Consider the following 14,169-nt stretch of genomic DNA (forward strand, 5'->3'; position numbering starts at 1 on the left):
AGGTCATCAATCCCCTAGACGTAGAACTACTAATCCTAACTAACCGAAGGACATCACACACATCAATGTCCGAGACAGGATTCGAACCTGCGACCGTAGCAGCAGCGCGGTTCCAGACTGAAGCGCCTAGAAACGATCGGCCACAGGGGCCGACTGTTGGCTAGCATCTCCATTTATGTTCAAGCATGCATTTCTTGCTGTATTCCCACATATGTTTTACTACCTTTGAACTACATTTCGAAAAATGTACTTTTTATTCTATTGCTGCTGAATTTCTAACGAAGTTCCTGATATTGAAATCATGCCTAAAGCTGCCGTCACGTCTGGGGAATGAGTATTATTAGCAATTGATGCTTCAAATTACGAAACGGGGGCTGTTCCACCGCATAGTTCAGAATAACTCTAAACCATAGGTAAGCTTTCCCACATTGACACGGGATTTTGTACGCCCCGGGTTTCCTAAGTCCCAAATCATCCTTCACAGAGCCGAGCAGAGCCCTAATCTTGAAAGCTTACGTTGGCCGTTCTATTCGCACAGTGAATGACAGGTGTGTGGAACATCGCCGTCACACGAGGCTACAACAGCCGGAAAAATCGGCCGTAGCAGAACACTGCCTGAATGAGGGACACAAAATGAAATTTTAGGAAACTGTTGTAATTGCCAACATTTCCGGTTTTTGGAATAGTGTGTATAAAGAGGCGATTGAAATTAGGTTGGCTGATAATTTAATCAACAGGGACAATGGGTTTCCTCTTAGCAAAACGTGGAATCCTGTACTATCTCGCATCAAAACTGAACGTTCTTCGGTGCGGCCTTGATTGCGATATATCGTTGCCAGCAGTGTTTCACTAAGGGCGGCGCCACCTCCCTGTTTTGGAAGCCAGAAACCGTGATGGGCGGCGCATGCGCCGTGTACTGAACGGTGGCCTATATAGGACGTCGAATTGTAATCTGGCGTCAGTTCTCAGCGGGACTCATCAGCAGAAGCAGCATTTCCTGAAGATGGCGAACAGTTGGATCGCCGAAATATCGAGTCAAGTTGATTTTAGGATCCGGCAGCAAACCCGAAGAGACTTTCAAGACTTATTACGCCGGGAAAGCCTACGTAGTCACATTTAATCGGTTTGTCTATCACGGTACTCTCTAGAGCAAACCTAACTGATGACCGAGCGAGGTGGCGCAGTGGTTAGCACATTCGATTCGCATTCGGGAGGACGACGGTTCAATCCCGCGTCCGGCCATCCTGAATTAGGTTTTCCGTGATTTCCCTAAATCGCTCCACGTAATTGCCGGTATAGTTCCTTTGAAAGGGCACGGCCGACTTCCTTCCCCGTCCTTCCCTAATCCGATGAGACCGATGACCTCGCTGTTTGGTCTCTTCCCCCAAACAATCCAATCCAATTGATGTGATACCTACAGGTAGACTGTCCGTTGTTATTTTGATATGCAAGTTGTTTCAAAAATATTCATTCGAATTCACAACACCGTTTCTTCTACACTAATTAAGATGGAAACTTGGGAAAAATTTTAATTAACGCATAGAACTACGAAGTTTTTATTACAAAAAACTCAGTTTAAACGGATGACCACGTGCAGACTGCGGCATGCTGTTTGGAGGGCTTATACGGAGTTGTACTTAGAGCGACTGTTGTATCATATCCTATCCAGATAAGGAATTTTAAATAAGAAAGCAGTCCTTGACATAATAGTAATTTCAAAACTAGATTCTACAGCTCAAAGTACCCTAATATTTTCCTGTGTGGTGTCTGTAACATAGATGTCTTTTTTTATTCGTACTCTGCAATACTGTTATGTAGCATTTCCAATCAGATTTCCATCCACACATCACTGCAAAATACTGATAAGAAGAAATACAAATTTCATGAAAAAATAATAGAAAAACAGTTGCTAGTATACATCAGAACTAAGGACAAAAGTTACAATAAGTTTTCCATGACTGTTTTAGACTGTATAAAAATTAACAATGTTATCTGTGAAGCCAAGGAATTGTACAACTGACAGTTTATATTTTGCTCTACGACTAAATATAAAGCGACGTGGTGAGTTTTAGTGATAAAACATGGTGTGTTGCTAGTCAGTAATTTACCAAAGAACGTCATTCCGTAAATTTCAGACGTAAACACCACAAATTATGAAATAACATAAAGCCCAGAGGAGGTACCAGATAAGCGTTGAAACATACCTTGTGATCGGAAAAAATTGTGTTTCACGGAATGCAGATTTGTAAAAGTCTGCTAAAGCCGTCAACATATTTGAAAGAAAATATTTTATTCAGTACTATTGACAAAATTCGTCTACTTAGTGATCGTTAAGTGAACATTTACGTATGTTCGCACGTATATACGATTAAAAGATCTTTCTTTATGTCATAAAGGAACACGACATCAGAGAATACTTCAAGGGAATCGGAATCTCGTAAACCATATTAAAATGCTTAATTCTGTTTAAAACGCACATTCGTATGGCGAGATTCACGTTGAAGTACCTGGTATTGAGCTTTTCAGTGTGGTTTTCGGGATGCCAATTTTCTTGGTGTAACAGTGCTGCATTATTTCATATTTGGTTCTGTATTATGGTATAATGTCATGCGTGCTAGAAAATAAAAATGTGCACTTGAAATTGAGGGAACAGTTGAAACTAGGCAATAGTGTAGGGGGAGGAAACACTTCGGTTCAAATAAATTGTCTGTCTCGGACGAAAAGGTTAATAAAACCTAAATTTCTTTAGCAAACTGACGGAAATAACTTCATTGCTCTGCAAAACGATTAATGCTTGATTGCTAGTAAGGTGGAAATAAAATGAAATCAGAAAACTGAAAGTAATTACATATTTCAGTCTTCCGGGTTTGTGTAAATGTACACTCCTGGAATTGGAAAAAAGAACACATTGACACCGGTGTGTCAGACCCACCATACTTGCTCCGGACACTGCGAGAGGGCTGTACAAGCAATGATCACACGCACGGCACAGCGGACACACCAGGAACCGCGGTGTTGGCCGTCGAATGGCGCTAGCTGCGCAGCATTTGTGCACCGCCGCCGTCAGTGTCAGCCAGTTTGCCGTGGCATACGGAGCTCCATCGCAGTCTTTAACACTGGTAGCATGCCGCGACAGCGTGGACGTGAACCGTATGTGCAGTTGACGGACTTTGAGCGAGGGCGTATAGTGGGCATGCGGGAGGCCGGGTGGACGTACCGCCGAATTGCTCAACACGTGGGGCGTGAGGTCTCCACAGTACATCGATGTTGTCGCCAGTGGTCGGCAGAAGGTGCACGTGCCCATCGACCTGGGACCGGACCGCAGCGACGCACGGATGCACGCCAAGACTGTAGGATCCTACGCAGTGCCGTAGGGGACCGCACCGCCACTTCCCAGCAAATTAGGGACACTGTTGCTCCTGGGGTATCGGCGAGGACCATTCGCAACCGTCTCCATGAAGCTGGGCTACGGTCCCGCACACCGTTAGGCCGTCATCCGCTCACGCCCCAACATCGTGCAGCCCGCCTCCAGTGGTGTCGCGACAGGCGTGAATGGAGGGACGAATGGAGACGTGTCGTCTTCAGCGATGAGAGTCGCTTCTGCCTTGGTGCCAATGATGGTCGTATGCGTGTTTGGCGCCGTGCAGGTGAGCGCCACAATCAGGACTGCATACGACCGAGGCACACAGGGCCAACACCCGGCATCATGGTGTGGGGAGCGATCTCCTATACTGACCGTACACCACTGGTGATCGTCGAGGGGACACTGAATAGTGCACGGTACATCCAAACCGTCATCGAACCCATCGTTCTACCATTCCTAGACCGGCAAGGGAACTTGCTGTTCCAACAGGACAATGCACGTCCGCATGTATCCCGTGCCACCCAACGTGCTCTAGAAGGTTTAAGTCAACTACCCTGGCCAGCAAGATCTCCGGATCTGTCCCCCATTGAGCATGTTTGGGACTGGATGAAGCGTCGTCTCACGCGGTCTGCACGTCCAGCACGAACGCTGGTCCAACTGAGGCGCCAGGTGGAAATGGCATGGCAAGCCGTTCCACAGGACTACATCCAGCATCTCTACGATCGTCTCCATGGGAGAATAGCAGCCTGCATTGCTGCGAAAGGTGGATATACACTGTACTAGTGCCGACATTGTGCATGCTCTGTTGCCTGTGTCTATGTGCCTGTGGTTATGTCAGTGTGATCATGTGATGTATCTGACCCCAGGAATGTGTCAATAAAGTTTTCCCTTCCTGGGACAATGAATTCACGGTGTTCTTATTTCAATTTCCAGGAGTGTACATCTGACAGCAGTGAGTGTGCTCTATCTGATGTATTTGATAGCTTTTTGCTCTGCTAATACAGTTATGCCTTTTATTTTAGTGTCCTTAGTGTTCCATGAAGTGTCTTTTCAGTGATGTAAATGTTATTTTAGTCTATGATTACGGAGTCACCATAAACTTTCTGATGCTTTCTTTTACGTAATATTTTTCACTTCATAGTTTACCTCCAAGTTTTCAGTAGCCAGTTGGCAATGTGCCACACGTAGGGGCTTTGTAATTCACATTTCTGATGGTATGAAAAACTGAGTTAAAGTTTTTTCGAAATTACATATGATAATTATAAACCTCATAACAAATTTATAGCACTTACAGATCTTAAGATCACAATATAACTTTGCTAAAACTAATGATCAGGATATATATGAACTGAGATCTGGGTAAGAAAGCTTTTGCCTGTCCAGGAGGATTATAGGCTATTATTAACTATACAAAATCGCTGAGTAAACTGAAACACGCCACAACGACGTTCATCTGTATAGGGATTGCTCAGTGACCTACATGCAACTGAATATAGCTTTCATGCAGCTCATCAGACTCATCTACACGAACATTAGTCTCATTACCAAATGTTAGTCCGCATACGTGGTTAATTATGACACTGATAAGAAGGAAAGGATGGAAAATAGTGTCATAACTTCACGTCGATGATGCGGTAGTTAGATGGTTCAAATGGTTCAAATGGCTCTGAGCACTATGGGACTTAACATCTATGGTCATCAGTCCCCTAGAACTTAGAACTACTTAAACCTAACTAACCTAAAGACATCACACAAAACCCAGTCGTCACGAGGCAGAGAAAATCCCTGACCCCGCCAGGAATCGAACCCGGGAACCCGGGCGTGTGCGGTAGTTAGAACAGGAACCCTAGCACTAATGGAGGCCTTTTCAAAGGCACCATTGGTCATAAGTGATTTAGGCTCAAATGGCTCTGAGCATTATGGGACTTAACATTTATGGTCATCAGTCCCCTAGAACTTAGAACTACTTAAACCTAACTAACCTAAGGACATCACACAACACCCAGTCATCACGAGGCAGAGAAAATCCCTGACCCCGCCGGGAATCGAACCCGGGAACCCGGGCGTGGGAAGTGAGAACGCTACCGCACGACCTAAGTGATTTAGGAAATTCATGGAAAGACATGAGTGTGGAGAACAAGACGGGAATTTAAACCTGCGTCCTCCACAATATGAGTCTTGCGCCACCTCACAGGTGTTTTTCATCAGCCGGCCGAAGTGGCCGCGCGGTTCTGGCGCTGCAGTCTGGAACCGCGAGACCGCTACGGTCGCAGGTTCGAATCCTGCCTCGGGCATGGATGTGTGTGATGTCCTTAGGTTAGTTAGGTTTAACTAGTTCTAAGTTCTAGGGGACTAATGACCTCAGCAGTTGAGTCCCATAGTGCTCAGAGCCATTTGAACCATTTTGTTTTTCATCATTCTCCTCATCACACAATCTGTAACAGATATTCCAATCAACACCATTTAATTATATGTCGGAGAACATTTTAGTTGGGAGCCAGTGCATCATTACTACTTCTTCAGTGACGATTGTGTGTAATACTCGTAACTAAAGTATGCGAGTCTGCACATTTTCTTCCCCTCTGTCAAACAGGTTCTCTGTAAACCTGTCCATAGCCGGCTGTCACAATGAAAGTCCACTTACACGCTGGTAGTTTCAGTGCACATTTCACCTGCGTCAAAATCTGAAGAAATAAATGAACGAACTGAGGGAATAAACGCGTATGGTAATATTTACTTTGACACATAAAGTCATCCCTTTTTCCCCAGTCCTGTAGCTTTCAACCTGATCTAAGCACACAGAATAAAAGCTTAGTCACTTCCCCCTCCCACACAGGAGACTTCCCACGAACACCATGTAAAACTAGCCTTTAGAATCGATCTGTTGGGAGCAGAAAAGTGCCCACAAGTTTCTTCATGTATATCATATGCAGCTGAAGCCACTCATTGATGACAATATTCCGTAGAGCTACCAAACTACTGATGTCGATTGCTACGTTTCACTCGAAGTAACTAATAGTTTCACATATATTCTACGAGCGGCGTTCAGTAAGTAAAGCAAGACTTTTTTTTTTTCTCGGACAGTTCGACTGAAAAAAAAAATGCAGAATTTGCTGTGGGGACCGTGCGAGGTGGCGCAGTGGTTACACAGGACTCGCATTCGGCAGGACGACGGTTCAACCCCGCGTCCGGCCATCCTGTTTTAGGTTTTCCGTGATTTCCATAAATCACTCCAGGCAAATGCCGGGATGGTTCCTTTCAAAGGGCACGGCCGAGTTCCTTCCCCGTCCTTCCCTAATGCGATGAGACCAATGACCTCGCTGTCTGGTCTCCTCCCCCAAACAACCCAACCCCTTTGTTGTGGGGCATCGTGGTATACTCCCGCTTCATCCCCTATAGTTTCATGAATTTCCGATAGGTGGCGGAGTTATACGTAGCTTGCAATGTGACGTCTGTAAGCGAGGTGTGTTCCAAGCAGAGAGGTATCATTGAATTTCTTTTGGCTGAAAACCAGAGCATCGCAGGTATTCATAGGCGCTTGCAAAATGTCTACGGAAACCTATCAGTGAACAAAAGCACGGTGAGTCGTTGGGCGAGGCGTCTATCATTATTGCAACAAGGTCGTGCTAACATGTTCGAGCTTCCACGTGCCGGCCGGCCGCACATAGCTGTGGCTTCTGCAGTGTTGGAACTTGCGAACACTCCCATTCGAGGTGATCGACGGATCACTATCAAACATTTCTCGGCTCAACTGAACTTCTCTGTCGGTAGTGCTGACACACTCGTACACCTGCTGGGGCACTGAAAGGGGTGTCACGCTGGATTCCTCGCACCCTAACAGAAGACCATAAAGAGCAATGAAGCACCATCTGCACGGAATTGCTTGAGCATTACGAGGCTCAACGTGACAATTTTTTGTCAAACATCATCACCGGCGGCGAAACATGGGTTCTACACTTAGAGCCAGAAACAAGACGGCAAACCATGGAGTGGCGCCACACCATATCTCCTCCTAAGAAAAACTTCAAAGCCACACCCTCAGCCAGTAAAGTCATGACGAGAGTCTTCTGGGACTCTCAAGGGGTTATTCTGCTTGATGTCATCCCTCAGGGATCAACGATCAACTATGAAGTGCATTGTGCTGCCCTCAAGAAATTGAAGAAACGACTTTAGCGTGTTCGACGCCACAAAAATGCCAACTATCTTGTACTTCTCCATGACAATGCAAGGTCTCATATAAGTCTTGCCCCAGAGAGGAGCTCACAAAATTTCATTGGACTGTTGTACCTCATCCATCCTCCAGCCCGGATCATGCACCTTTCCAGTTCTATCTCTTTGGCCCAATGAATGGTGCACTCCGCGGGATGCAGAACGGGGGTGATGGGGTAGTTATTGATGCAGCAAGACGATGTCTCCAGCGTCGATCACTAGAGTGGTACCCTCCCGGTAAGATGGCGTAAATCGGTCGTAATGAGTGGAGATCATGTTGAAAAATAGCGTTTTGTTGTCAAAAGAGTTGAGAATAATGTGGGTTACTGGAATATTGAAGAAAACCAATCTACTTTCAGAAAAAATTTGTTTCGTTACTTACTGAATACCCCTAGTATGACAATATGATTACCGATATAGAGGGGCCAGCCGAGGTCAGATACGGAGACTGAATATTCGTCAAACCAATAACTTACGGGTGAAAGTCGTTGACCACCGCAGTAATAGGGGGAGGCCATAGCACACTCGTCATGAAGACGGAGGAGAAAGGGTAACGTTTGGTCACGACGAAGGTTGAAATAAACATTCTCATTCACGTGCACGGTAACCTAAATAAGTGGAACCTAATTATGTTACGAAAACCACACCCAAAACATCACAAAACAACCTCCGACACATTCCCATTCCAGCCGGCCGCGGTGGTCTCGCGGTTCTAGGCGCTCAGTCCGGAACCGCGCGACTGCTACGGTCGCAGGTTCGAATCCTGCCTCGGGCAGGAGATGGACACAAAAGTACGGATTTCCTGTGTGGATAATATGCTGTACAAGAATAAAATTTTATGGAGTTCGATAACTGTCTACTAATCAACTGAAGTTCACTTGATGGTTGTAATGACAGAAAATCCACGAGTCCTTGTTGACTACGCCACGCTTTACGACTGCTGTGTCGTCCTCGTCAAACAGTATCGTTCGAAGTCAGCAAGTTGGGATGTAGCTTGCACCCGACTTGACGTCGGCTTTCGGTAACCACAGCCACCCTTCTCTTCCAAGTAGGTCCTCAGCTGTTCTCACCCCCCCCCCCACCCCCCCCGCCAAGGAAAAATCCTTGACAGTACCTGGAATGCAATCAGTCTCCTCTGTGTGAGATTTAGAAGCGGTGTTCGCCTTGCTATTGAGGTTGACATTTACCATCGGCGATAAGCTGAAACTTGGCGGCAGTCCAAGCCTCGATTTCCAGCACTACGTCATGAAGTCAGCTACGCGAGCGTGCTGCACGTAGCGTCTGAAAGCAACTGGTTTCTTCCAGTCAATCCTATCGTATGCCGAACACAAACTTTGTGAGCTATTGTGAGGCATTCTGTGGCGACGCAGTTAGCGGTGCACTGCCCAAGGAAGGGATGAGTTTGTGCTGTAGTACATATTCGGCGAGCTGTTTTATCACAAATTCTCGACAGAAAGAACTTCGTCTTATGAACATCCATTTACTTGACAGCTGCGTATGCTTAGTTCTTCCTTTCATTGGAGAGAAACAGTGTCTGTTAAAGTGGCTCTCATTGCTTAATACAGACACTCAACAGCACGAAATTTTGAACATAGACGTATTTCCTTCAGACTAAAGCCATCCTCACCAGAAAGATCTACTGTTTCAGAGACATCAACTCAAGTAGTACGTACACGACCGATTGCCACGAGATATTACATTCCACTAAATAAACTAAACTCCTTCCGAACAGGCTTCGGCGTAGCGGGACCGACTGACCGCCGTGCCTTCCTCGGCTGACAGGCGTCACTGGATGCGGATATGGAGGGGCATGTCGTCAGCACACCACTCTCCCGGCCGTTGTCAGTTTCCGTGACCGGAGCCAGCCGCTACTTTTCAATCAAGTAGCTCCTCAATTGGCCTCACGAGGGTTGAGTGCACCCCGTTAGCCAACAGTGCTCGGCATACGCGCACAGTGATCCACCCAAGCGCTAGCCAAGCCCAACATCGCTTAACTTGGGTAATCTGACGGTAAACGGTGCTCCTACTGCGGCAAGGCCGTTGACCACATTCCACTAGATGACGAGATCATAAAGGAGACAAAAAGAGTATCTTTATTTTTTCGAACACATTGAATATACTGAGCGTTTTAATATAACAAGACTAGATGCCCTTTGAGTCTGCCTATGAAATTAAGTGGTCAGCGTGTCTTACTACTATGCAGAGAAACTGGGTTCAGTTCCCGGTATTTTTAGGGATATTTCCTTGGTGGGAGCACTGGAAAAGGGTGCACTCAGCATCTTGATGACAACTGAGGAGCTACTTGAATGAGAAGTAGCAGCTTCAGGGTCTGGGAAACAAACAACGGCCGGGAGAAAACAGTGTCGACATCTTGCCCGACCACTACCGCATCCGAATGACGCCATATGGCAGTGGATGACAAGGTGGTTGGTTGGCATTGCATGGTCCCCTAGACTCATCGCAGAGTTTAGTTCTTATCTTAGGATCCTCTATGATTAACGCTTCTATCACAAGTGCAAGTTATGAGTTTGCATGGCGCCTTAGGAAGCTAAGGTTAGCTTCACTATAGTAAGGTTTGTTTATTTGCCTTATTAATGGTAGTTAAATAACGTTACTATTAAAATTTAATGTAAATACTCTTCATAATCTATAAGCACTTTGATTTAGTTATTTCTTTGATAGCCGGACAACATACCGAAATTAGGATGCTAATTATCACCAATAATATTCAATGCTTAGGTCTGCTAATGAAAGCATTAGGTTGTATCAGAGGATTTTTCGAGACAGCAGGAGGGAAGATACAAATGGTCAGAGCAGACTAGCTTCGACACGCACAAAAACTGAGAACCATCTGAAAGACCTGGCAATAAAATGAAAACCAAAAATTCATTATTGGGCCGTTGTGGTTTAGAATTAATTTTTTTTAACGGGATGCCACTGAAAGACATACGAGTATTTACTAATTTAGGAAGCAAGACAACATTTGACGACAGGAGTAGAAGAGAGACTGTTAGTAGATTAAACAAAGCACAAATGTGTTCAATAGACAAAGTAAACTAAAACAAAGGAAAACTATAAATAAATAAGAATCTATATAGACATTTATGTGAAACGTGGAAAGAACAGCAGAGGAAGCGCCACGCAGAAATACACTATCGGGGAAAAAATAGTCCACCTGTATAGACGACGTCGATTTTGATCCGATGATGGCATATGCCACCTGGGTGACAGTAGAGGTACTGAGAGTGCTTTCTACGTCGTCCGACAAAAGACAGCGTAGTCACATGGCTAGCAGAGCGCCATTTGTGTCTACGTTTATACAGGGTATGCTCACGGCCAGAAGGCTCACTTGTCAGTGTGTTGAAAACGCGTGGAGCAAGAAGGAAGCCATGCCCCGGAGACTCACTCGTGCTTCTTACAGCCAACTTAGTGAGTTTGAAAGGCGTCAAATTGTCGATCCCAGTGGCCGAATGGTCCTATCGGAGAACTGCCACACAGGTTGGACGTGCTGCGTCAGTTGTGCAACGACGCTGGTATCAGTGGTCACATGAACACTCCCACACCCGTAGACGAGGTTCTGGACGTTCACCCATCACAGACGCCCGTGAGGTTTGTCGTATTGTAAGGGCAGCAGTGATAGAGCATACACCTGCCATTGCACGAATAAAGGGTTTGTAAGCCCAGAAGTGCCCACAGGAACTGTTGCGAACCTGTTAGCAGTGGGACAATAAGCACGCACTCCTGTAGTCCGTCTAACACTCGAACCGAGCGAGGTGGCGCAGTGGTTATCACACTGGACTCGCATTCGGGAGGACGACGGTTCAATCCCGCGTCCGGCCATCCTGATTTAGGTTTTCCGCGATTTCCCTAGATCACTCCAGGCAAATGCCGGGATGGTTCCTTTGAAATGGCACGGCCGACTTCCTTCCCCATCCTTCCCTAATCCGAGTATGTGCTCCGTCTCTAATGACCTCGTTGTCGACGGGACGTTAAACACCAATACCCCCCTCCCCCCCTCTAACACTCACGCGACAGCATCGACGTGCACGGCTCCACTGGTGCCGTAAGAGGATTACTTGGAATATGGAATGGTGTGTTGTGGTCTCGATTCAAAGAAACCATCCCGGCATTTGCCTGAAGCGATTTAGGGATATCACAGAACATCTGAATCAGTATGGCCGGACGCGGGTTTGACCCGTCGTCTTCCAAAATGCGAGTCCAGTGCGCTAACCTCTGCGCCACCTCGCTCGGTGAAGCAGCAGATGTGCGAAATACCTAATATACACATTCTCATATCGAACGCTTCGGTTGGAACTGACCCGGCTAAAGTTTGGAACATTACATTGTGTTGCGTCCTATAGACAGAATAAGAATGAAATGAAATAAAATAATACAAATTATTTCCCCAAGCAGGATACTACGGATCTGGTTAACAGTCGCAGAACCCGTCATGGCTTTATAATCACGATTGAGATAATTACACAGCTAGTTGTCCGCAGCTCGTGGTCGTGCGGTAGCGTTCTCGCTTCCCACGCCCGGGTTCCCGGGTTCGATTCCCGGCGGGGTCAGGGATTTTCTCTGCCTCGTGATGACTGGGTGTTGTGTGCTGTCCTTAGGTTAATTAGGTTTAAGTAGTTCTAAGTTCTAGGGGACTGATGACCATAGCTGTTAAGTCCCATAGTGCTCAGAACCATTTGAACACAGCTAGTTTTACAGTTAATCGTGCTATTGCGTCACACACGAAGAAATGTTCGGTGTAAATGAGCTTGTATAGACCCCATAAGAGGCGGCAGATTGAAGGGTGGATGGGTTCAGCTGATATTCTTAGTAAGCGACGGTGTTGTCAGTTGTGAGTGAAACGGTTTGTGTCTGTTGCAGGAAGTGAGCGGGTCCCTCAGGCTGATGACCGGCCGATCGAGCAGGTCTTCGGTGATGGGCAGCGGCTCTGAAGAGATATTCAGTCTTGCCTCAGACGTCGAGTCTCCGCCGCCTTTGCCAGGTGAGCGTTTCATTACAACCTCTGATAATCATAAGCTCGTCTTACAAATTTCCATCATGTGCTCACGATATTTCAGAACAGCAGGACCCACCGAAAGTAAATGACTCAAAAACTGTAAATGCCACTTGTATATAGGAAACGAAAGCTACTGATCTTTACTAAGGCAGATTGAGAACTGCCTGCGAAAGAACTGAGAAATGGCATCACTAGAATGAGATACAGGAGTGAGATTACAAAGAGAATATTTCTCGGATTTGACACAGTCTGATTTGAAATTGTAGAAATAGAGTTCTGCATTGAGCAAACATATTTTTCTTTTTTAACAGCTATAGATATTTCAGTGAAATTTTGTTGTCAGTGGGTTCCTTCTAAACTGACGAGAATAAAAATAGAAACACCCAAAAAGGAGATGTGTGACATAATCGAAAGTCGGTAGGCGTGTTTCTACATCTGAAATTGATGTCCATTCAAATTTCACGCCAGAACTACTAGCACCACTATGACGATGCAAATCACGTTTGCTTTAAATACACACTAGAAAGCTCGTGAGCGTAAGTTACTTTTGAAATTGGACATGGTGAGTTGATGTTAGTCAAAAATATTTATCAATTGAAGACAAAGTCTGTATATGAGACCGCAATCATTTTATTTTTAGCATTTTTATTTTCACAAGTCCGTCTTGATCACATAGATTTCTTTACACTTTATGACCGGTTTCGGCTTATCGCCATCTTCACATCTGTTGCAAATATAAATATTGTGTAGGCGACCAGGTTAAATTAATTAAGATTAAATCTATACAAGTCTTAGTGATACATTAAATATAAAATATTTATAGCCATATATGGCAGTCATACATACCGTTAAAATATTCTGATATAAATCATCGTCAAGTTAAACATGTGCGTGTTAATACTCAGATTGCGTCAGTATTTATACAAAAACCTAATGCCAGGAGAGAGCACTTTAGCCAGAGTACATAGAAAACCAGTGTCGCCAATATAAAAACTAAAATGCGGTATGCATTGTCTTTAGTTAAAAAATTTTCCCCCGTGGCTAAACGAGCCATGACTTATTCGCCATCGATACTGCACTCTAATATAATATCGATTATCAATTTTCTATTTTTAATTAAGGGTCACTAATTTATTAATTGTATTATGATTTCGTTCACTGTCATCTGATCTTAGGATAGAAGATTTTGTGATTTTTTAATTTTTATTTTTTGTTTTATTCTTTTTATACTGGCATTCATAAAATTTGCATGTTACCTAACCAGGCTAATGGCTGTATTGTATATTATTTGTACTTTTTATGGATTTCAAATATGAGTCTAATTTTACATATAGTATATCAGTACATGTTTTTATGACAGACGGTTGTTTATCCAAGGGGGAAAAATTTTTAACTAAAGACAATGCATACCGCATTTTAATCTTTATATTGGCGACACTGGTTTACTATGTACTCTGGCTAATGTGCCATCTGGTGGCATTTTGTGTCCGTGTTTGCTTCTAAATATAATTATCGAAATAGGATTCTTCCTTCAGAAAACACAATTTCCTTTTCTAACAAAAAGCGAACTTTAACCAAAAGA

At 44.8% G+C, this 14,169-nt stretch overlaps 1 protein-coding gene across 1 annotated transcript in view; it reads left to right on the forward strand.

Annotated features, from left to right (window-relative positions):
- Nucleotides 1-14,169, forward strand: part of LOC126248203 (uncharacterized) — a 988,540-nt gene that overhangs the window by 299,558 nt on the left and 674,813 nt on the right. The window contains exon 3 of the mRNA XM_049949008.1: nt 12,452-12,572. Within this exon, the coding sequence (XP_049804965.1) occupies nt 12,452-12,572 (121 nt within the window). The remainder of the gene's footprint in view (nt 1-12,451; nt 12,573-14,169) is intronic.

Source organism: Schistocerca nitens, chromosome 3 (genome assembly GCF_023898315.1).
Source record: "Schistocerca nitens isolate TAMUIC-IGC-003100 chromosome 3, iqSchNite1.1, whole genome shotgun sequence".
Taxonomy (NCBI): Eukaryota; Metazoa; Arthropoda; class Insecta; order Orthoptera; family Acrididae; genus Schistocerca; species Schistocerca nitens.